This window comes from Artemia franciscana, chromosome 6 (assembly GCF_032884065.1).
Source record: "Artemia franciscana chromosome 6, ASM3288406v1, whole genome shotgun sequence".
Lineage (NCBI taxonomy): Eukaryota > Metazoa > Arthropoda > Branchiopoda > Anostraca > Artemiidae > Artemia > Artemia franciscana.
Window position 1 is genome coordinate 15,667,439 of NC_088868.1, and position 24,859 is coordinate 15,692,297.

General features: G+C 34.7%; 1 protein-coding gene across 2 annotated transcripts in view; it reads left to right on the plus strand.

Annotated features, from left to right (window-relative positions):
* Positions 1–24,859, plus strand: part of LOC136028100 (atrial natriuretic peptide-converting enzyme-like) — a 121,713-nt gene that overhangs the window by 84,036 nt on the left and 12,818 nt on the right. For both annotated transcript variants that reach the window (XM_065705722.1, XM_065705723.1), the window contains exons 8-11: positions 4,492–4,629; positions 12,579–12,973; positions 18,112–18,304; positions 24,275–24,426. In XM_065705722.1, coding sequence (XP_065561794.1) covers positions 4,492–4,629; positions 12,579–12,973; positions 18,112–18,304; positions 24,275–24,426 — 878 coding nt within the window. The remainder of the gene's footprint in view (positions 1–4,491; positions 4,630–12,578; positions 12,974–18,111; positions 18,305–24,274; positions 24,427–24,859) is intronic.

Consider the following 24,859-nt stretch of genomic DNA (forward strand, 5'->3'; position numbering starts at 1 on the left):
TCTAAAGGCCTTCATATATTTTGGATCGATTGGAGATTAAAAGGGACGTTTTAAGACACCAGATCCGTTTCTTTCTCTAGGATATGTTGGAACATCATATTGGAGCTGTATACAGTACTCATAGAAAAGAAAATAACACTTTTAGAGGTTTTAATATTCAAGCCCCCACATAGTTATCTATATATATAAAAATAAGTTGTCTGTCTGTGGATGGATGGATCAGGTGACGTCACCTGAAAAAACTGGATCAGGTGACGTCAAAACTGAAAAAACTAAAAAAAGGCAAAAACTACAAAAAAAACTAAAAACTAATAAAAAAAATAAAAAAGCTAAAAAACTAAAAAAACTAAAAAAAGGCAAAAACTACAAAAAAAACTAAAAACTAATAAAAAAGCTAAAAAACTAAAAAAACTAAAAAAAGGCAAAAACTACAAAAAAAACTAAAAACTAATAAAAAAAATAAAAAAGCTAAAAAACTAAAAAAACAAAAAAAAAACTAAAAAAAGGTAAAAAACTAAAAAAAATAAAAACTAAAAAAAAATAAAAAAAAAGGAAAAAACTGAAAAATAAGCTAAAATAAAGGTAAAAACCAATAAAAAACTAAAAAAAAAACTGAAAAAACTAAAAAAAGGCAAAAACTAAAAAAAAAACTAAAAACTAATAAAAAAAGTAAAAAAGCTAAAAAACTAAAAAAACTAAAAAAACTAAAAAAAGGTAAAAAACTAAAAACTAAAAAAAAGGCAAAAACTACAAAAAAAACTAAAAACTAATAAAAAAAATAAAAAAGCTAAAAAACTAAAAAAACTAAAAAAACTAAAAAAAGGTAAAAAACTAAAAAAACTAAAAACTAAAAAAACTAAAAAAAAGGAAAAAACTGAAAAATAAGCTAAAATAAAGGTAAAAACCAATAAAAAACTAAAAAAAAAACTGAAAAAACTAAAAAAAGGCAAAAACTACAAAAAAACTAAAAACTAATAAAAAAAGTAAAAAAGCTAAAAAACTAAAAAAACTAAAAAAACTAAAAAAACTAAAAAAAGGTAAAAAACTAAAAAAAATAAAAAATAAAAAAAAACTAAAAAAAAAGGAAAAAACTGAAAAATAAGCTAACATAAAGGTAAAAACCAATAAAAAACTAAAAAGAAAAAAAGGAAAAAACTAAAAAAAATTTTCATCTAAAAAACTAAAAAAAAACTAAAAAAGGTAACAAAACTAAAAAGAAGGTAAAAACTACAAAAAAACTAAAAAGAAAAAAAAACTAAAAACTAATAAAAAAACTAAAAAATCTAAAAATCTAAATAAACTAAAAAAGAAAAAAAAAGGAAAAAAATAAAGGAGAAAAACAAAACTAAAAAAGAAAAAAAAGGAAAAAAATAAAGGAGAAAAACAAAACTAAAAAACGAATGTATATACAGACCGGTACACCGGGATACAAATGACGACCGGGACACAGGGAATATAAATGACGACCGGGACACAGGGACACAACTACAACGGGGACACCGGGAGAAACAGGGGGATATAAATGACGACCGGGACAAAAAAACTAAAAAGAAAAAAAACTAAAAACTAATAAAAAAACTAAAAAATCTAAAAATCTAAATAAGCTAAAAAAGAAAAAAAAAGGAAAAAAATAAAGGAGAAAAACAAAACTAAAAAACGAATGTATATACAGACCGGGACACCGGGATACAAATGACGACCGGGACACAGGGAATATAAATGACGACCGGGACTGACACAGGGAATATAAATGACGACCGGGACACAGGGACACAACTACAACGGGGACACCGGGAGAAACAGGGGGATATAAATGACGACCGGGACAAAAAAACTAAAAAGAAAAAAAACTAAAAACTAATAAAAAAACTAAAAAATCTAAAAATCTAAATAAGCTAAAAAAGAAAAAAAAAGGAAAAAAATAAAGGAGAAAAACAAAACTAAAAAACGAATGTATATACAGACCGGGACACCGGGATACAAATGACGACCGGGACACAGGGAATATAAATGACGACCGGGACACAGGGACACAACTACAACGGGGACACCGGGGGAAACAGGGGGATGTAAATGACGACCGGGACACCGGGACAGGGAATGGTCGATTAGCAATCACCATCAACAAAGCTCAAGGGCAATCATTAGAATCATGAGGTATAGATCTGAATACAGATTGTTTTCCCATGGACCATTATATGTTGCATGTTCAAGAGTCGGTAAACCTGACAATCTATTTATATGCAAAGACAATGGGACAGCAAAGAATGTTGTATATTCGCAAGTTTTACGTAGTTAAAACCATATATATATATATATATATATATATATATATATATATATATATATATATATATATATATATATATATATATATATATATATATATATATCTATCTATCTATATTCACAGGTGGGACATAGGGACACAACTACAATGGCGCGTAACTATTATGGCGCGTAACGACTTACGCGCGCGGGGGGGCTTGGGGGGGGCGCGAAGCGCCACCCCAACAGCTAGTATAACATGTAACTATAATTAAGGGGCGACGCGGCTCAATAGTAATCGAAACTCTAAAAAACAACAGTTTTATATCAAAATAATAGGCTTATTATGCTGTTTCCAAATATATAAGACTTGATATAAGACTAACAATGCCTTTGTAGATAAAATGACCCCTCACCCCAATCCCCGAGGAAAGATCCTTAAGCCATGAAATTTGCCCATTGTTTACGTATTGTATTTGTTATTGGGGAGTATGCTGGCACGTAAGCAGGGGGGCCTTCGGGCCCGCCCCCCCCCCAAAAAAAAAAATTTGTGAAATGTTTAATTTCCCCATGGTTTCTTGGGATTTCTGGCAAAAGTGGGACGTTTATTAAGAATCTAGATACATGTGTGAAGCCTTTTTTTGGGATTTTACAGCATGCAATTATCCTGTCAAGTCACTGCCCATTTATTAACACATTTTCTGTCTAACTTTTTACCCTCTTTGAAGTAATTAGCGATTGCACTGTTATTTTTTTTTTTTTGTAAAGAGAGTTTGCTTTCCACAGCAAAATAGAATTATCCTTGATATTAGAGTGTTTATCCCCCCTTTTCAGGATAAAGTACAGCTTTTAATCGATCAATTTTGGAAACTATCATTTTTCATCAAAGTCGACGTTTTCGTAATAGAATAACTACCCTCCACAGCACCCATATTGCACTATTAAGCCTAAAATTTCCCTTTCAGTGGGATATAATTGATTAATCACTGGTTCTAGTCTCCTTTCCCCCATCCGCTACAATACTACAGATAAAAGTTAATCTGTGTTTTCCGATATACATGCTTTTTGCATTTATTTAGTTACTAAATTAAAAAAATGCTACTTTATATCTGCTGTTTTGAAGGTGATGCCCCCCCCCCGAAAAAAATTCCTGCGTACGTGCCTCTGGGAGTATGCATAGATTTTTCGACTGGAGGGTGAGGGTGAATTTTCTACTAGGGTGATTTTCCACGAAAGAATTTTCCATGGGGATGGAAGTTTTCGAGGGGGAGAACTTCTCAGGGGGAATTTTACACTGGAGGATTTTTTGCCAGTATTCCTATACCAAATGATTTGTAGCCTATTTGTCTTACTTTCTCATTGCTGACTCAATTTTACGTGCAAAGATGTTCGTGATAATTGTCTGGGGTAAATTTTCACCGAGATTGAATTGTCTGAAGGATCTTTCCGCGGAGGGGGAGTCAGATTTCCCGGTATTATTTGAAAAAAGAACGGTCAGAAATTAAATAAAAAAACTAATTGAAAGTAAGGAGTGACATTAAAACTTAAACGAACAGAAGTTATTACGTATCTGAGGGGTTTGTCCCCTTGTCGATTCCTTGCTCTTTTCGCTAAAGTTCGAGTTTTTGTCCCAATTCTTTAATGACGGCTCCTGAAATGGTAGGGTTGGTTAATTTGAACAATAAGAAGTTTTTTTGAAAGTCATTAAAAACTTGAGTGTGACGAGCGAGGCATTGAGGAAGGGACAACCCCCGTCATATACATAATAATTTCTATTCGTTTTAAGTTTTAATGTTGCTCCTTACTTTAAGTTAAAAAAACTTGTAATTTTTTATTCAATATATCTTTATTTCACAAAGAACAATAAATACAAAGATACAAGATAAACTAAAATGCCCTCTATTGTCCTAATATTACTAATATACGAAAATAACTTCTAATCATTTATTAATATTAACAACAAGACTTTTCAAAAATACCCTCACCCTCATTCTCCTTGGGAATTTAAAAAAGTATTGTTACTGACCGCCCCAGAGATAATCTTTCGTTTTAGTATCTCTTGAAAAGTAAGTAGGAGCTGAGACTTTATAGCCAATATTATTTCCGTTATCCTTAAACTTTGTTCATTCTTTTTGAACACATAGGAGCTCAAATCCAATTGTGATGAACAACTCGTTATTAGCCATTCTTGTAACATATTCCTAAACTGCTTCCCTATTTCAGCCTACTGGTCAATTCACGATGTTCTTCACAAGTTCGTGACATGCTATGCTACATGCTACAACCTCCCTGTGACCAGAAGATGAAAAAAGCAAAGAAACTCTGCAAAAAAACTTGCTTAAAAATCACCGAAGAATGCAGGTAATTCATAATTAATTTCTAATGGGAGACATAGAATTGTACAATTGGATTGGTGGCAATAAGTCTTGATAAGTCTGAGCAGTTATGTAGCAAGTACAAGTTTGTATTCAAGTATCAAACACCTCCTTGGCGTATTAGCTGAAACGCTTATGGACAACTAGGCGAATAACAAACAATAATTATGTATATTCTAAGGCAAATATAGCATATTTGCAGATCCCTTATAGTGTGCACTTTTCAAAGTTAATTTCACTTCACGTTCTCTGCCTTTAAATTCACATGTTTTTCCCATTTTTGAAATTAGTGAATTGTTTTTTTTACATATGACACCACTTATCTTCACTTATCGTGCATTTTCTGGGGTTAGCAGGTGTAACTAATCTCACAACTTATCCATGTCCATTCAAGAAGCAACCTGGCTAACGTCTGACATCATTTATGTCTCAAGGAACGCAAAGGATAAGGCCCAGCTCCCATGGGGTAGCTGCTTCAAGGCAAAGGTGGGAAACTATTCTCATCTGCAACTGGTTTACGACCAGTTTACAACCGAAATGAACCATTTCTCCGTCCACGGACGCGAGTGGTTTTGGGTCAGTTGTGTTTATCTAATTGGGCAGTGTCGTTAACTCTGTTGAGTTCCGACGAGGAAGACTTTTCGTAGGGTTCAGTAGGAGTATTGCGTCTATCCCTAATTGGAAAAAGATGCAAAGTCTCGTCTGTTCTTAGCAGCAAAAGAACTGTCTCAAACAGATAAGAAAATTTGTCACATTTTGAAGAATATTGCATTTTACAGAATTTTTGCAGAAAGTTTATAGTTGCACAGCTCTTCAAGCTTCTCCACGTCTCCTATGAATTTCACGTTTAGTTCCGGGTCTGACATGTTAAGAGCCAAAATAATTGGACAATATCAACGCGGTAGCTCCCGAAAATGTATGGGACAACACTCTGCAACGCAATTGCAACCAAAACTGGAGGCTCATACAGAACTAGTTTTAGACTGATTGGAAACCAGTCTCATCTGGATTGCCTCGTGTGTTGGCCCCCACTCTACTTCAAGGCCATGGTCACAAAACAGTTAAGTGTGCAATCGGTTAACAATTCTAGTCTCAAAACAGTTGCCCCGTGGGTACTGGTCCTAAGCCATCGGGCTTGTCGAATAAGTTATATTGCTATGCTTAAGCGCCTGTAATGGTTTCAATGGATTATGTGTTCAATCGGTCTTTTATTATTCTAAACTTTGACTTATAAGACCGGAATTTTTTTTAGTGGACATAATATGTCAGTTGCGAAGTTTGAGCAACAATTCATGCAGTCTGGCATATTACAGTAAAGTCTGTGTAGAGTAGAAATCTATTTTACGAAGGAAAAATTCTCTCCAAAGAGTTGGTTTTCTCTTAATAAACGGTATACCTTGATTTTCTATAAACCACGAATGGAAAAAAAAAATTAAGCAAAATAAGTAAGATTAGAAGAGGATTTTAGGATTGAAAAAGTGGATAAAATGGTGATTCAGAACCTATGGAGGATGAGGATCTGTTATTTAGAACTGAAACTATTGACATTTTAGGATAACATATATATCGATAGGGCGTTAGAAAAAAAACAACAGACAATTATTTCAATATTTACAATCAAAGTCCATCAAAACGATCTGTTTTGCTAAATCTGAGTATTTGTATTGATTCATATTTTTTCATTGTTTCCGTTTTATGATGGAAGACGTCAATTTTGACCCAAAAAGGACCAGAATACTGGAGAGCACAAATTCTGAGAGAATCAATTGGTTTTTCATGTTCGAATGCATGGGGAAGCAGCTGGGGTAAGGCCCAGGCAAAGGTTGGAAACCTTTTCATGGTCGAATCCTGGCTCAGCAGAGTGTCACTTTCTACCACCAAACAACGGGTTTGGTCTAATAGAAGCCAAAAAGACAAGCGTAATAGAAGACATTTTCCAGAATTAGTTGATAATCAAAGAGGATTTGATTATCGATTGCAGTGGATCAATTACAGTTGATATCGAGTCAGAGAGTCAGGTATAAGAACCTGCAGCAAAGAAAAAACCAACAGAAGAAGATCTAAGGAAGGTGTTGGATTAATTAACTGCTTCCTCATTCAGCTCTTCTCCTTCCAAACATGATTCCATATCATTTATTGGTCCATCTTGCCTGAAGTCAACGGCACTATAACCTGCTTCAGAAATAGAAATAATGAGAATTAACTGGCTGAAAGGATTTGACGTCTTCTGGCTGTGATTGAAAACCTGCCAAATTTATTCTTTCTTGTATTATTTCGCCTTTACAAAAGTTGTAATTTGTCTTTTAAGAAAATGTAATTTTTTCCATTTCACATGAGTGAGCTCAAGTGATTGTGTATGCAAAGGTGGACCTCGATAAGAGGTGGACCTCTGCTAATTGGCAGCCAATATATCTGCTGTCTGTATCTAAATTCTTTGGAAAGGCTCTGCTTTCATGTCTACCTGCCTTTTCAGAAGCAAAAGAATTTTTTCCTGTTTTTCATTTAGTCTTTCGACCTAAAGGCTCAAAGCAGCACCCCTGTATCACTCTTTTGAATTTTCTACATTCAGCTCTTGATTCCGGTTTGCTTCCTGGTCATATAGTTTTGGATCTCCGAAAAGCATTTGATTCGTTTACCCCCAAATTCTAATTTCTAAATTACCTCACTATAGTATAAAAGGGACTGTCTGCACCTGGCCTTCTATGTGGATCATCTTCCAATCACCGTCTGAAGTTGAATTTGATGCCCCACAAGGCATAATTTTAGGATCAGGACTCTTTTTGATTTATGTTGATGCTCCTACTAATGGTGGCGTGACTCTGTACTCTGTAAGCTCAGCCAGGTTTGCCCAGCACTAAATGGATACCTGGAGAAATCTGGGGAAGGGAAGCAGGATGGGTGTGCAAAAGCACAGGATGGCTAACCGCCATCCCCTCATTTCACTTCCTGACTAAAGGGCCTTGAGACCGAGATCAGGACCGCCAATTTGGACTTTAAGAAATCTAGTGCCGTAACCTTTACCTTTTCTTTTCCTACTGATGCTGTTATAAACCAAAAACTGACAGGTTTATGTCCTCTACATAATCCCAGATCTTTTCATACCAAAACTTTTAATTTTTAAATGCCTATTTTTCTAAAAAAAAAATTCCGTGGCAGTTGATTCGCCAATCACCATCAATGGAAGAGGACGTCTTAGTTGCTTCTGCTTATGACAGCACCCTCGATCCTGCTGCCAAAAGTTAGCCTAAGATCCGTATCGTGTTGGTCAATTTTTATGAGATGGTAATTCTTTGGTTCGATGTTAACCCCCTAACACCCTGAATGTTAACAAGTTGAGCTCTCTGATTTTATCACGGAGTTCACAGACTTTCACAGGGCATCAACTGTCGGAAATACATCTTTCAAGGGGCTAACTTTGTAGACTCAAAGATATTATGCCCGGTTTCCTGGTATATTCCATGATGAAATGATTTCGCTCTCCCTATTTTGTACGTGTCTCTAGGTCAATGCCGTATCCGGAGGGTGGGGGCTTAGGGCTTGACCCCCTTAATTTTTTGTGCGACTCGGTTTTGTGTCAATTCTAAATTCTTGGTTCAACCTGCCTGAGATCATAAGTAGGCGTGCCTTGTTTACCGCTCATTCTAGGCAATCTAACGATCTTATGTCAATTTTAAATTCTTGGTCAACTTGTCTGACACTAGGCGGGCGTGCCTTTCTAAAGCTAACAAACAAGCATTGGTCAAGTAAGAGAGTCATACTTACTCCCGCCGTTACCCCGTGCCATTTAACCGAACGCTTGGAAAACTAAGTTCTATGAATATCTTAGTTCTATGACTATCTTACCTTCGTTCTTCTGCCCTAGGAATGACGCATGGATAGATGATAGATAGACTTATCTATTAACAAATGAACTAACATCATTTTTCTATAATCCTAATAAGGGGGTTATGCCAGATTTGCCTCTCACTCAATCGGACTATCTGTCTTGGCTTTTTCTACAATTAGCCAAGGCTTGATGCCCACAACTACTTGATTTTAATTCAAACCTAGGGCACGTAGCTCCCCCACACCCTTTTTTCCCAAATCCATCCGATAACAATTTTAAGATGACCATTTTGTTAAAAATAGTCAAAGCATCAGATAATAAAAACTCCGGGGTCGACACAACCCCCCAGGGCCCGAGGACAGGCGTTATAAGTTATGCCTTGGTGGCATATACGGCTCTCAAAGAAGGAATGCTCATATAAATTTATAGAGGGCTCATTTGATTGGAAATTGAATGTTTTAGTTCACTCTTAAAGAGTCAAAAGAGACAGAAGGGCAATTAGACCCCCCCCCCCCAACACAATAAGGGGGTTATGCCAGATTTACCTCTAACTCAATCGGACTATCTGTCTTGGCTTTTTCTACAATTAGCTATGGCTTGATGCCCACAACTACTTGATTTTAATTCAAACCTAGGGCACCTAGCTCCCCCACACTCTTTTTTCCCAAACCTATCCGATAACAATTTTAAGATGACCATTTTGTTAAAAACAGTCCAAGCATCAGATAATAAAAACTCCGGGGTCGACACAACCCCCCAGGGCCCGAGGACAGGCGTTATAAGTTATGCCTTGGTGGCATCTACGGCTCTCAAAGAAGGAATGCTCATATAAATTTATAGAGGGCTCATTTGATTGGAAATTGAATGTTTTAGTTCACTCTTAAAGAGTCAAAAGAGACAAAAGGGCAATTAGCCCCCCAACACCCTTTTTTCTCCAAACCCATTCAAGAAAGTTTTGAGATAGCCATTTTGTTAAAAATAGTTCAAAGATCAGATAATAAAAACTCCGGAGTCGGCGAGTGTAATAAGTTATGTCCCGAGGGCATGTAAGGTTATCATGCAAGGGAAGGTCGTATAAACTTCAGGGGTGACTCATTTGACCGGAAATGGAAAGTTCTAGTTATCTTTTATTAGTCTAAAGGGATCGGAGGGTATCTACCGCCCTCCTCCCCCCCATACACATATATACTACCTCTTTTCCGCAAATGCATCCGATCAAAATTTTGAGATTGCCAGGTTCTTTGAATTAGTCCAACGATCAGATAAAAAAAATTCAGTGGCAACATATCCCCCCCCAGCCCGATGGAAAGGCTGTAACTTATGCCCTTGGGGCATATTTTTTATAGAAGAAGTGGTCGTATAAACCTCGGATGGGACTCAAATGGTTAGAAATTGAAAGTTATAATACCCTTTTTAAGAGTCAAAAGCGATCCGATTGCAACTAGCCTGCTATTTGATTAGCTAGCAATTATTTGATTGGAAATTGAAATTCATATTTACCTTTTTAAGAGTCATTAAAAGTGATCGGCAGTCATATACCCCCCCCCTTTTTCCCTTAATGCATCCGATTAAAATTTTGAGATAACTATTTTTGTTTGAAATATTTCAACGACTAGATGACAAAACTTCGGGGTCTATACCCCCCCAAACCCGAGGGAAGGGTTGTAACTTGTGCCCCGGGGGCATTTGAAGTTTTTTACGGAAAGGTTGTCATATAAACTTCGGAGGGTACTCAATTGATTAGAAATTGAAGGTTCTAGTTCCCTTTTTAAGAGTCAAAACTATTCCGATGGCAGCTAGCCTCCCCCCACCAACCCCAAGGCCAAAAGGCTCCATTTGTTTCTCCAGTAGCACTTCATATGAAGAAATGCTGTAATAAACTTCGGAGGGGGCTCATTAAATTTGTAGTAATAATTTCTATTTATCTTTTTAAGGGTCAAACGTAATTGGAGGGCAGCCCTCTTTTCAAGCTCATCCAATCAAAACTTTAAGATGGCCATTATGTCCGAAATAGTCAAGAGGTGAAGTAATTAAAATAATTATTCCTCGGGGGTTTACAAAGCCCCCCACGACCCCCATGGCAAGGGCTGAAAGCTATGCAATCTGTCGACTGTTCATACATAATGTTTTTATCGAAGGGGTAAATAGACTTTGGAAAAGCCTTGTTCGATTTAAATTGAAAATTCTAGCTCCATTTTTAAAATTCAAGAGAAATCAGACAGCAGGCAACCCCTCCCTCCTCCCCGCGCCTTTTTTCTAAATGCTTTCGATAAAAAGTTTGAGTTTAACCATTTTGTTCAAAATCGTGCAAATGTCAAATAGCTATGGTTATGGGTTTGAACACCCCCCCAGCCTTGAGGGAAAGGGCTGTAAGTTATACTAGCATCCGATTTCTAACATATAAAGCGTCTATGGAAAGCATGGTTGTATAAACTTTGGAGGAAGTTCATTGGATCGCAAATCGAAATTTATTGTGCCCTTTTTAAGACCCGAAAATTATCAACAAGTAGCAAACCCCCCTCCCCCTTGTGCCTTTTTTCCCAAATGCATCTTATTAAGTTTTTGAAATAGCTATTTATTTCAAAATAGTCCTAAGTTCAAATTGATATAACTTAGGGGTTGAAGAAATCCTCCTTAGCCCCCAGGGAAAGGATTGTAACTTATGTAAGTTGCCCATTATTATAATATAGGTTGTTGTGGATGGGGTGGTCCTATTACCTTTGGAGGGGCTCATTGGATTGGAAATTGAAACTTTTAGTTTCTTTTAAGAGTCAAAAGCGATGAATGGGCAATTAGCCCACGCCCTACTTTCCCAAAGGACATTCGGTCAAAATTTTGAGATAACCATTTCGTTCAAAATAGTTCAAAGGCTAAATAAATAAGTTTCCGGTTTTTAACCTCCCACCTCCCAGCTCTGGGAAAATTACTCTTAGCTACTGTGTCTGCTTATTATTGCTTTGATCCTTTGTTTACCTCGACGCCTTGTTTACTTAGATGCTTTCTTGGCTTTTATGCTTTAGTACTTTGATGCTAGTTTTCTTACTTCGATGAAAGTTTGATGTTGACAAAAAAATTGACTTTGAAATAAGGCATTTTCTAAAAACTTGAAACATTTTTGCAATCAAAAACGAACAAAATATAATTAAAAAAGACTTTTCGAAAAAGAAGGTTTTCAAAGAAAAGTAAAGGCCATATTAAACTTATGATCAGCAGAGACAAATACCTATTAAAATCTAACTTGAACCGACAAGAAATTACTATTAAAGAAAAATTAAACACAAAACGAACAGAAATTAAATAAAGAATCTTGGCAAAAAAATACAACAAGCACTAATAAAAATTAATAAATTACAAGAAACTACTATTAAAGTATAAATGAAACCCAAAACGAACAAAAATTAAATAAAAAATCATATCAAACAAACATACAATAGATACTAATATAAGTGAATAAATAAATTTTAAAACAAGCGAAACTTAATTTGAATTTGCAAATCAAGTTTGAAACGAACAAAAATCACTACAAACAAGAGTTTGGGTTTTGCCTCCTTCTCTCACTGTAAAAGTCGAAAAGCTACTGCGCAGTAGGCTTTAGACTTTTATAGCTAAGGAAGGGGTCAGTATCCAAACTCTTGTTTGTAGTGAAACTCTATCTGTCTTGAACAGTTTTGGAACTAATAAAACTAAACTGAATATTTGATATATAATGACTAATTGCTGAAAGCTCATCACTTCAAAATTTGATTCAACTCTAATTCTTATGCTTATTTTTAATATTGTAATAAATACAAAAGAAAATATTTGTAATATAATTCATTTCCAGTACAGCGCCAATGACGCGCTTTACTGAAGCATCGTAAATCAAGGAATGTATGAAAAAGTTACCTGGATTACAAAATTCTAGTTAACCCAATTTTCACAGATGCTTAGCTTGACATAAACAACGGATGTGCAGGAATCACTTTCGAACAGTAATCTAAATATAACTATGAATACAACTCAACTATATCACATACCCTCATCATGATTAAGAACAATATTGTTCAAGATACCGTCACGCAATAACTTTCAAGTCTTAACGTCTTAACTCTTATTTATTATTTTTACAGTGCAGAAGCATTAAACAATCCAAGTAGACGGACTCACCTTCCCACCACAGAACTTTATAGGATAAACAACGAAGTTTCTCTTGCTGTGAAAGAGTTACTACAGTGTGAATTGTTGCCAAAAGATGGAGCATGCCTTGACACGAGCGCCGTACCAGTATTAGTCCGAAGTCAAAACATGCCCGCTGATGACTGTGCACGTGACCTTGTTCTAAAGAAAATGGAAAATCTTATTTGTGATGGAATCATGGACTGTAGTGACTTCACGGACGAATCTGAATGTGGCTATTGTCCAATCGGATTTGTCCATTGTGGAGTCGGGAAGAAGTGTATTGAAGCACGTCAAAGGTGTGATGGTGTTGTTGATTGTCCTAATGGTAGTGACGAACGAGGATGTCGTAAGTTATTTTGTCATCTAGTCGCTCTGAAATTTGACTTTACTGTCTGTTGCCATAATGGGGAAAAGTACTGTTTTGCCTAATTATTACCACATCTAGTACGGTTTGTTGAATGTGGTTTTTATGTGTAATATACTGCGCTTAGGTAACATTGCTTGATTTTAAACTAGTGATTTGTAACTTCAATTTTCTAAGCGTTTCAGATATTTTCCAAACCTAATTTTGAATTTGTTTGACGTTAGGTACTGTAAATTCCTTTTCAGTTCCTAAAAAAGAAAAAAGAAAAAGAAACTAAGTCTGTGACCATGCCAATACAGAAAACGCAAAATGTGGCAGATCCTTCGAGCTGTCTTCAATTCCTAATTAAATAGATGCATCCTTAAAAGTATAAGCAATAAAATGAAACATATACAATTTACAAAAAAAAATCCTTATACAACTATGATCAGTATCCTAATTATTCGAAATAACTGAAGCACAAGCAAATGAAAGAAAAATATTTCAAGACTGAAGCTCAATTTTACTTTAAACAAGACTGCTGTCCGTTTTTTTGAACTTGTGCCAATATCAATTTGACTAGTGGACTATGTGATATATTTGGGATTGGGATGAAACCTGTGATTATTTTTCTTCGTCATGTATTATCAATTCATTTTCATGAATCATCTCTCAGTGTTTTTGGAAATTTGGGGGATATTAGAATAAACAGTGTTTTACTCACACAGGAAAACAAGCCCAGAATTAATAGTCGTACTTATCGGTTATATAGTAAACACTCGAGGAGAAGTGAAGTTCGATTAATGCTGATGAAATCGAATAAAATATGATGAAAATATAATAGTTTAGAAACAAATTTGGGCTATATATTTAAACATTACGGAGGGGGTGGGGGGTTAAAGCATAGCATATATTATACTAACATAACCAAACCAAAATGCCAACTAAATACTTAAATAAGATATAGCTACAATTTATTTTCCAACCAAGCCAAAGCTAAGTGCATGCTATAAAGAAATTGCTTGACCAGTTTCTTGTGTCATTTTCGCATCATCCGCGATCAAAACTCTATAGTGTTTATTATGTAACCGATAAGCACGTTAATAGTTATTAACCATACTATTAAAAAATTAAGAAAAAATATTTATTATAATGAGTATCAACAATTTCCTTCAGAAACTACTTTTACGTAGAGTATTCTGTGTCCTAGGTCCTAACACTTTCGGTGTATAAGACATGTACCATCATTACGTCTTTTTTTTTCTTTTTTTTTGGCCATCTTTAGGACGTCGGTGAATCATTCGGTCTTATTTCATGATAACACAGTCATAGCTCAGAGAGAATTGCGTAAAAAAATTAACAGCAAAGAAAACGCGTCTTAAATAAGTGAGAAAATAACTCTGAGCGAGTGCCTAAAATGCTGTTTAGCCCCTAAGCAAAATACACATTGCAATTACGGGTTCTCGAGGTAATCCTTTAATATTTCTTTCGAGCATTCCATATAAAATAAAATAAATTTGTTTGTACTACATTTACCCGTATAGCCTTACTCTCAAAGTTAAGGTCAAGAGTAAGGAAATGGTCTTTCTTAGAAGAAGTAGCTATGTAGGAAGTCTTATTTAAATTGAGTCCTATGAAGAATTGTTTTATTCTCTTGCCCATTAATAAAACTAAAAATTGATCCGTCATCGAAATCAAATTTTAGTGAAAAACCATATTGTAATTGTGCAAATTATAAGCCTGGTTAAATTGTGGGTTAATAAAAATATTGCCACTTAGGTGGGTTAAAATTCGCTGGCATTTCCAAGAAATTTTCAACTAGTTACCTGCCGTGGCTTACCCCCCTTTAATGCGCCACACAAACAGTATGGGTGAGAATGTATAGCTATTTTCAGAGCTTTCATCTGTAGTTACATGCTTACTTTTTGTCTGTAGAAAATTTCGTGATAGTCAACAGATTTAGAATTATTGACTAGCTGCATACCGTCATTCTGGTATGAAAAAGACGTACCTCCATAATTGTAAATTTTCATAAGAGCAAATAAAACATCATATATTTTTATTTCCCCTCCGTTAACCGTAACACAAGTAAGGGATTGATATATATTGATTTACATATCGATCTGTTTTGTTTTTCACGGTTATCGGAGGTAGTTTCTGAGACCATGTAATTTCGTATTATCCTCGTTTCTCTCTTCTCTACTGTTGTTTTTCGTTTGGTTATCAAAGGGGAAATAACAAATTTGCGAGTTTTTTTCCTGCTCTTCTGAACCTTTACAATTATGAAGATACGTCCTTTTCATACTCGACTGACCGTGCACACCCTTCAATTCTCAGATCTCGCGTAGGGAAGTGCCGATTCTTGCCATTTTACGAGATATATACGCTGTTGCATTCGTTCCTAAGCAAGTGCACAGTTTATCAAAACGAACGGCTTTTATACAAAGCATATATACAGTACTACTTACGGTTATACAATATTGCATCATAGCGCACCAACTACTGGGATAGGGTGGAAAGGCAGTAGTTCATTTTTTAGGGGGGGAGGATTGCCCAAACCTTAAAAGAGACACTTTTAGGGCCAAATTGTCTAACTCTTCGTGAGCGATCTTCGTGACTACTAAGGAGAGGGAATTTAGCTTCTAGTATCCTCTTATTTGGAAGAATATTTTTTGATTATTATGTTTTGACTCTATCCTTCTCACCTAATTAAGTAAATTCAGTATCACTTAATTTTATGTTTTTAACCATGAGAGATTGGTTTCTGCAACCTTTAGCAATTCTAGTTCAAAATGTCTGAAATCTTCAGTCAAAATACCAATACAATAGTTTTCTTTCAGCGTCTTAGAGTTCCGCGTCTCAATTTTTATGTTATTAACTGAAGAGTCAATCTAACACGGATAGTTTTTTTCCTAAGTCCTCAGAAATCCTCAAGTAAAAATCAACAGTTAAACTTAAACTGAGCATAAAATATCCTTAGACTGAACAGAATTATAACGGAGGGCTTATACCCTCTAAACCTTTCATTGTTTACGCTAAATTGACTGTTTGCTTCTCAGTGCTTCAAGAATGAACGATTTTACACAAGAGCAATGTGATGGTTCTTTTGTTAAAAAAAAAGAAAAAAAGAAAAGAAATTATGACACAACCTCGGTCAAATTTTTGCCTGAGATACTTGATAGGGTACTTGTAAATAAAACACCTGTAAGTACCAGGTAGCTAGGTATATTGAGCTACAAAATTATCTTGGTAAAGCAATAAACAAACTTCAACATAAAGAGTGAAAGGTTAAGGAAATAGCAGTCCCTGAATTATATAAAGTAATTTCTATTCATTTTTAGTTTAATGCTGTTGTTTACTAAAATCTTTAAAAAAAAAATGTTGCTGTCTATTTAATGTCAACCAGGGTTGATCTGAATATACTTAAGATGAAATGAGGCTTTGAAAGAATATTTGTTGTCGTGAAGTCGAAACCTGAGAGCACAGTTGTCCTATGCTTGAAAACCCGTTCCAAAAACACGCGAATATAGGTTTTAAATCCAGTTAATAAAATTGTATAAACTGAATTTTTCTTCGGTTGTTATTGACAAATGATTAAATAAAAAACTAAAAGTAAGGAGCAACTTTAAAACTAAAATGAACAAAAATTATTCTGTATGTCAGGGGGGCTACCCCTTTCTCAACCCTTGCTCTTTAGGTTAAATTCTTAAAGTTCTTTAAAAAATACATTTCATTCAGATTCAAGGACCCTTGTGTTTCAGCAGTTTTTCTTAAGGAATTATGACAAAAAGTAAAAAAACTAGTGTTGAGGACGAGGGTTGAAGAAGGGACAGCTCCCCTCCTTATAGGAATAATTTTGTTGATTTTAGTTTTTTTTTAATCAGATTTCTGATTTATTTCAAGTCTTAAAATTCTTCAAAAAATACATTTCATCCAGATTCGATGATGCTTTCAATTTGTAGGATACCAAGGACATTAAAATTGTTGCCCAGGCATCGTAAATATTTTTGCAGTTCACTTAATAACTTGAGCGACTCTGAACTGAACTTAAAAATCATTTTTTTCAAAAAAAATTTCATCATGCCAGGAAATTCCCTTCCCTCCCCCATGTAAAATTTTCCTTCGAAACCCCCCTCTAAAACTTCCCTCCCCATTCAAAAGTTTCCCAGTGGAAAATCTTTCCACAGAAAATTCCTCCTTAAAAATGTCTGTATATTTCCCAATGACAGATACTATATGTAAACAATGGACAAAGTGCGCAACATGGAGTCCCTTTGTAATGAACTATGGGATTCATATCATCCCCCAAGACATATTTTTGGATCTTTCAACTGTGCTGAATTAAATGGCTATCTCAAAATTTTTCGGAGATGGCTATCTCAAATGGCTTTCGGAGAAAAAAAGCATGAATTCGGACAAAAAAAGCTCCTATCAATTCTATATTTTTGGACACTTAAAAATAACACTAGAAACTTCAATTTCCGTTCGAAAGAGCCTTCTCCTGATCTTCAAGGATTATTGGTTCGATATGATTACCCCTGGAAAAAAATACATATAAACGCATGCAAAAAATACTTCTTCTGCCAAAGAAATAGAAAATTCCACTTTTTTGTTGATGAAACCTCAACAGAAGCAATATCTGATACACTGAATCTGAAGATGTGATTTTCATTAAGATTGTTAAGCTTTTCAGGGATGTTTTCCTCTTTTTTGAAAATTAGACAAATTTGCACAGGTTTGTAGCTTGTGATGGGTAATATTAAACTTAATAAATTTTATATATTTGAAATCAACAAAAAAATTCAACTTTTTGATGTATGTATTACTATTAAATTCCGGTTTTTAGCGTTTTGGTTACTGAGGGTGAGTCACTCCTTACTTACTGTTCGTTACCACGAACTGTATGAAATCAAATTATCGGGATAGACTCATTTCGCTCTTGTGGAAAATGGCGGGATGTCGATTAGGATAAAATTGTTTTTTTTTATCTTAGTAACAGACCTAACCGAGTCTAACCGAGCCCCAAACGAGAGAAGACCAAAGCACCCAACAAAGACCATACGAAAGATTGAAAAACATTAAAGTAAATGACAGACCAAAACTTTTGCTCTCAGGTAGTAAAGTCTATATTTTTTTTTCAGTGTCTATTGCACCAAGTATGGAGGCAGCTAGCTATGTTCACCAGTATTTTAACGATGGATTTGTTATTTACACTGAAGGAGTAAATGCTGGGAAAGTTTGTCTTGACTCCTTTAACTCTACGGAACCTTCGTCGAAATCCAGATCATTTCTCGAAATATTTGGCGAATCACTTTGCAAGCAGCTTTCTTATAGGTTGGTTACTTTAATTATATTTCTTACATGATTGTTTAAAGAAAAAATCAGTAGTTTCGAGTGACAGGGGGTATCTGTTCCGCTAGATTTCAAAAAATACTTTTGTTGGTATTTTCATTGAAACATATTCCGTTATAGAAAAGGGACGGTCCCTCCTCAATACCTCGCTCTTTACGCTATAGTTATTTATTAATTTGAAAGCAGAGTTGTGACAAATAGTCAAACTGTAATGTAAAGAGCAAGGTCTTGAGGAGGGGACATCCCCTTTCATATAGCGGAATAATTTCTATTCGTTTTAAGTTTTAGTGTTGCTCCTTACATTCTGAGACTTGACTGACCTTTGACTTTAATTAACATAATAAACAAAGATATAGACCATTACCAAGACACCAAGCTAAAACCGGATCTGACGCTATTTTCAGTCTCCAAAACCAAGTGATCACATCTTCTTGTAATCATGCTCATAAACAGAACTTCTAAAACGGTAAAGCTCATTAAAATTTTCGGGAGTAGAATATTCGCACAATTATGTACAGACATCTCCGCTTGATAGTCCCTTATCTTTCCAACATTAAGTAGCCTTAGAGACTTAAAGCATACACTGGTGTCTTTCACATTTTTTACGTACTGCCCAATTATTCTCGCTGGTTTATTTTGTAGAATTTGCACACGCATTAAATTAACATAAAAGTTCCTGATCCACACTGCACGTCCATATCATATGTACGGGTAGATTACTGCAAAATATATAGTGAAAAGAGTACGTCCCTGCAGAATATGCTTCAGTCTTCTGAGAATATCTACTCCACGTGCAATTTTGCAGAAACAGTGTCGCTATGATGCTTCCACGAAAGATTCCACAGAAGCCAAAGTACCGCAATGACTTTACTTGTACATCAGGCTTTTCACACAATAGGACTTCACCACTCACATCAGTAGAATCACCCACTTTATAGAATGTCATTCAAAAACCTCTTCTTTACATTCATACACAGCAAACTTAAACTCGTGAAGACTTCCAGTGTTTTGAGAGCAGTATTAGCTTCTGCTAATAAATCATCAACTGATTGTGAAAATACTGTTAGCGCAGTGTCATCCACAAAGGAAGTAATACATACATCCGGCAGATAGAAGTGCATCCTGTCCACGTAAAATAGATAAAGTAAAAGGCCCTAATGCATAACCACACTTTACAGGAAAAGACGATGAGACTACATCATTTCAAACAGCTTTAAGGGACATGTCGCAAAGATAGCTCTCAAACCATCTCAGACAAATTTCATTTATTCAAAGACTTCTCATTAGATGAAGCAACACTTGGTAGTCAACCGTGTCAAACGCTTTCTAATGTCAAAGAAAACAGACATAGGTATATCACCTGAGTTTAAAGTTAACACTTTGAAGCAGGTGGAACACTTTTTTCGGATATAGTCTCATTCATACAGTAAGACAATTGTTATTCCTTGGCTATTCATTCAAGGTGTTAACATCTCACTGAAATAAACCTTGCTAAACCTGTTTTGCATCAGATTATTGTTGATAGAAAGGAATGATCTAACGTGACTCAATCTAGGTCGTAATTATTGATTTATTTAATGAAGGCGAGCATGAGCAAAAAGGATTTTGAGGACTTCAAAGTTAGCATTAATACCAAGCTGAAGAAACTGGATAAACTCGATATTATTTTGGCAAACCAATACGAATTGTCTCTGAAGTTTGCAAGTTTAAAAGTTGATATTGAAGTCATAAAATCGGATGGATTAGAACGTGGCAATAGGATTCGTGAACTCGAAAGTCAACTGAGCGCACATAAAGCTTCCTACGAGTTACTGTTCAAAGAACTATTGCTAATTGATTTAAAAGTAGGAGAAGAAACCTCATCATTCAGGGTCTATTAAACGAAAAGGGTAACCAAACCCGGGAATCTAACATGAAATCATGGATCAGTGATATTTTGAGAATTTCTAGCGCCATTACCAATGACAATTTGTATCGACTGGGGGTCGAAAACAAGAAATAACATTACCACTAGGGGAGGCTCATCGAGCTTTGTAGAATACCTACAAGAATAACTGCAACTTCGGCATCACTGATTGACAATATTGACTGATTGACAACGTCGGCATCACTGATTGACAGCATACCTACAAGAATAACTGCAACGTCGGCATCACTGATTGACAATATTCTGACAAATTTTGGTACAAATCTAATGAGGATAGTATTGGTGGACTCTTCTGATCATTTCATGTTGTTTTCTGAATTAAAAGGGAGATTAAACCGAGCAAAAGATTAAACTGATTAAGATTAAACTGAGTATCCGTGACTTCCAAAAAGTCACGGATACTCAATAAAAATATGCTACGACTATTAAATGAAAGATTAAGTATCATAAATGATAATGGACCTTTCGAATCTAAGGATGTGAACCACGTGATAGATTTAATTTTAAAGCAGTTTAAGGAAATATTAAATGAAACATGCCCTGTGAAAAAGATTAGCCTGAGACGTTATCAATCTCCTAATAAGCCGTGGATAACCGAAGGCATACTACGATCTATAAAGTTTAAAAATCAATTATTCAGGAAGCAGATTAACTGTCCATCTGATGAAAATATTTCTGAATCTAAAAGGTATAAAAGTCAACTGTCAAAAATTCTTCGATTGGAAAAATGGAATTATTATGAACGCGAGTTTGAGAAAGTTCCTTTGTCTCTAAAAAATACTTGGTCACTAATTAAGGAATGCCGTAGTAAGAGGAAGGACCAAAGTTTCCCAGATGAAATGTGGTTGCCTTATAATCAAGAACCTCTTAATGATAAGAAGGAAATAGTAGATGCCCTGAACCGGCATTTTGCCAAAATAGGTTAAAAAACTGCGGAGTCCGCTGCCTCATCAATATCAAGTAGTCAAAATAAAAATTATTTTTAGAAAATTCCTTCCGCCATCACATGATAAGTCAATATTTTTAACACCGGTTTCAGAACAAGAATTAAAGAATTTAGTTACTCTTTTGAAAAATGGTAATTCTCAGGATATTGATGGATCATCGACATTTCTGTTAAAGGAAATATTCCCCCAAATCTCGCGCATTTTATGTCATATAATAAACATCGCATTTAAAACGGGACGTTTCTTTCGTCATTAAAAGATTCAAGAATATTGGCTCTTTACAAGGGGGGGGGGAGAAAACCGAATCGTCAAATTATCGGCCAATATCGCTCTTGTCGGCTTTTTCTAAAATAATTGAAAGTTGTCTGTATAATAGAATAGTGTGATTTTTAGATCAATTTGAAATGATAAATCAGCTACAGTTCGGATTTCGCAAATGTAATTCTACCGATCATGCGGTCCTATTGCTAATACAGTATGTCCATGATATTCTTTACTGTGGAGAAATTCCAGCTTCCATTTATCTTGACCTTAAAAAAGCGTTTGATTCAATATCTCATGATATTTTAATGCATAAGTTGGATCATTACAATATAAAAGGGCCAGCAAAATTCCTAATAGTATCTTACATTAAGGACCGTTCTCAGTATGTTGATGGAGGTTATGTTTCATCTGAAATTATGCGTCAATCTAATACCGCTGGTGTCCCGCTAGGGTCAATACTTGGTCCCCTACTTTTCTTAATTTATGTGAACAACCTGAATAATTCAATGAGAATATTTGGTTTAAATTTGCAACTTGTGGATGACACTGCGTGTATTGGCACAGGAAAAGATATGAGCTGTTTGAAACATGCATTGAAAGAAGCTTTCAACCATCTTCTATTGTGGCTTGAGTCAAATTGCCTAGCTCTTAATGCTGATGAAAAGCTGCAGTTCCTGAGCTTCAACTAATTGAATCAAGTGATTTTAAAATGAAGATTTCAAGAGCAGCAACTATGTAATACCTCAGAATCCTCCTTGACTCTAATCTATCATGAAAGCCTCATATATCTCATCTGCGGACGAAATTGGGGAGAAATATAGGGATAATACCCTTCCCTTTGAAGCAATGAGATCATTTTATTATGCACTTATTCATTCTCATTTAATGTTTTCATCAATTGTTTACCTTAACACATTTAGTTCTCATATTGCGCCACTTCAGAAACAACAGAACAAAGCTTTGTGGGTCCTTAAGAGTTACTTGCCTTCCCCTAATTTATATCCAGCGAAGTCGTCACTGATCCTCTGTATTGCTATTTTAATATCCTTCCTTTAAGACATTTTGTGACTGTTGAATCTATCCTCTTCAAACTGAAATATGACCGTGGTTTACTTCCCTCATTTTTTAGTTCCTCGAACCTTTTGCTACTTAAAAGTATTGAGCACGGACATCTAACTAGAAATTTTAATAATTTGTATCAGCCAAGAATAATAAATGAAAGATTGAAATTTTTGCTTCGAAACTCGGTAATTCGGTAATGGAATATTTATACGTCTAAATTGAATACTTCAAAATAAATTCAAACATACCAAACAAAAACTTAAATTTATGTTGATATATTGAAATTTGAGTGTGATATGTGAGTAGTTGTTGGTTAATGCGGATCGCCTTTGGGATGTTAAATTTGTTGCCATTTTATCTGGTTTTTAATGATACTGGACATTGGCATTCTCCAGGGTTCTTGGTATCTTTTATTTCTTTATTATTATTTTTTTTATTTTTTTTATGATTATTTCACTGGACGTGTCGAAGGATAGTGTTGTTAACCAGGCAATGACAGGAGAATATGTTTAATTACACTTGTATGAATGGCATCTAGTGAAGTATGGATGTTGTATTTATTAAAAAAAATTCCATCCCGTACATTACGAATTTGTCTTCTCAGCTAGACTCTGGACCTCTTGTTATTTATTTTATTATTAGAAAGGACCTGGATCTGATTCACAGTTGGTGACAACTCAAACCTTTCATCCATTTGAGCCTTAGAAAGAACAAGAAACCTTTTTTTGCGTAGAACTTTTCTATACCTACTACAACTTTTTTGTGCAGTGACTTCCTAATTCCTTATAGGATAAATTATTTAATAAACCTATATAAATTATTTGAATTTTTTGTCTAATTTAGGTAGATATAGTATATTACACCGTTTTGATTTTATAGTAGATTCTGCATTTATTTTGTGTATACTATTTTCAATGTTTTTTGTAAAGATACCTTAAATTATTATATGCGTACCTGAAAAGTTTCATATTTCTACCATGGCTTTTAAGGCCTTTAAGATTGGCAACTTCTTTAACTTCACTGCCTGTTCTCTTTTAGCTTAAAAAAAAAAAAGAAATTTTCACTTGAAACTTTTTTCTGATTTTTAGAGTTATATTTGAAAATTATGCTCAAATTGGAGATAGGACTAATCATCTGATGCGGTTACACAAGCTATTGAAATGTATAGCCTTATTTCATACCTGAAAATTCTCTTATCTATATTTTAGCTTTTTTAAGACATTTTACGGTTTTTTAGATGTCGAACTCTGCTCTTTGTATAACTATAGACTCAGCTGCTTTCTAGTGAGGTGCAAATATTTAGTATTTCTATATTTTTAGCAGTTCATAAGTCAGAAATAAGCATAAATTTTTTATGTGTCTCTGTTGTAAATGAACTATGAGTAATTTATAAGCTACTATAGTAATTTATTATAGTAATGTATTATAATTTATCTATATTACGATTATCTAATTTGTTTCAACTTTTATTGTTAATTATATCAATCTGTTTCATTATTTATAATATATAAGCGATGCTACTAAATCCTCAGGCTGAAAATTTCCCTCTATTCTCAACGGCTGACAAAGATCTTCATGCTTTTGATATATAAATGTTCGCTGAGTTATTATTTTGTGAGTTCAAAAAATATTCTGAAACTTGATGACTTGGCTGGACTCAACAGACAGAAAATAAAAATCCAACTAATTTTTTAATTTCATCAATTTGAAAAAGTCAAAAACTTCTTTCACACATCATATTTTGTATTGCAGATATATGGTGAGTATTGATGCTGTGTATGATAATGAGAGATCTGGGAATAGTATTTACGCTCAGTTGTCACAGTTCGGGAATCCACCAATTTCGTTCTCAGAGGAGCCATGTTACTCCAATTCTGTACTCCGTCTGAAATGTGCCGAACTTGGTAAGAAACATTGAAGGTTTTACCTACTATTGATATCCCTCCCATGTATGATAACTTGAAGAGTATTACGTGAGAATTATTAAAAAAAAAATTAATTATAAATTGATTCCTAGATAGTAGAAGGATTATAAGTCATAACTGAAACTTGTGTTTTAACTTTATTATGTGAAAAAAGTATCAATGTCTTGTCTAATCAGGGATTTCAAAAACAAGCTAGCCAATCATTTAAAACTAAAAAAAGGGTCCAAAAAGGATAATTTGTTCCAGCTAATTGATAAATTTATTTCTCGGACCTTTCACTCCTATTAAAAATATTTACCCCCTCCTCCTTATAATTAGAATGCTTATTTATTCATTATCAGTATTTCGATTGTTATTATAAGGCTTGCAATGTTTCACCAAAATATTGGAGCAGCTACCGAAGTTCATGAGA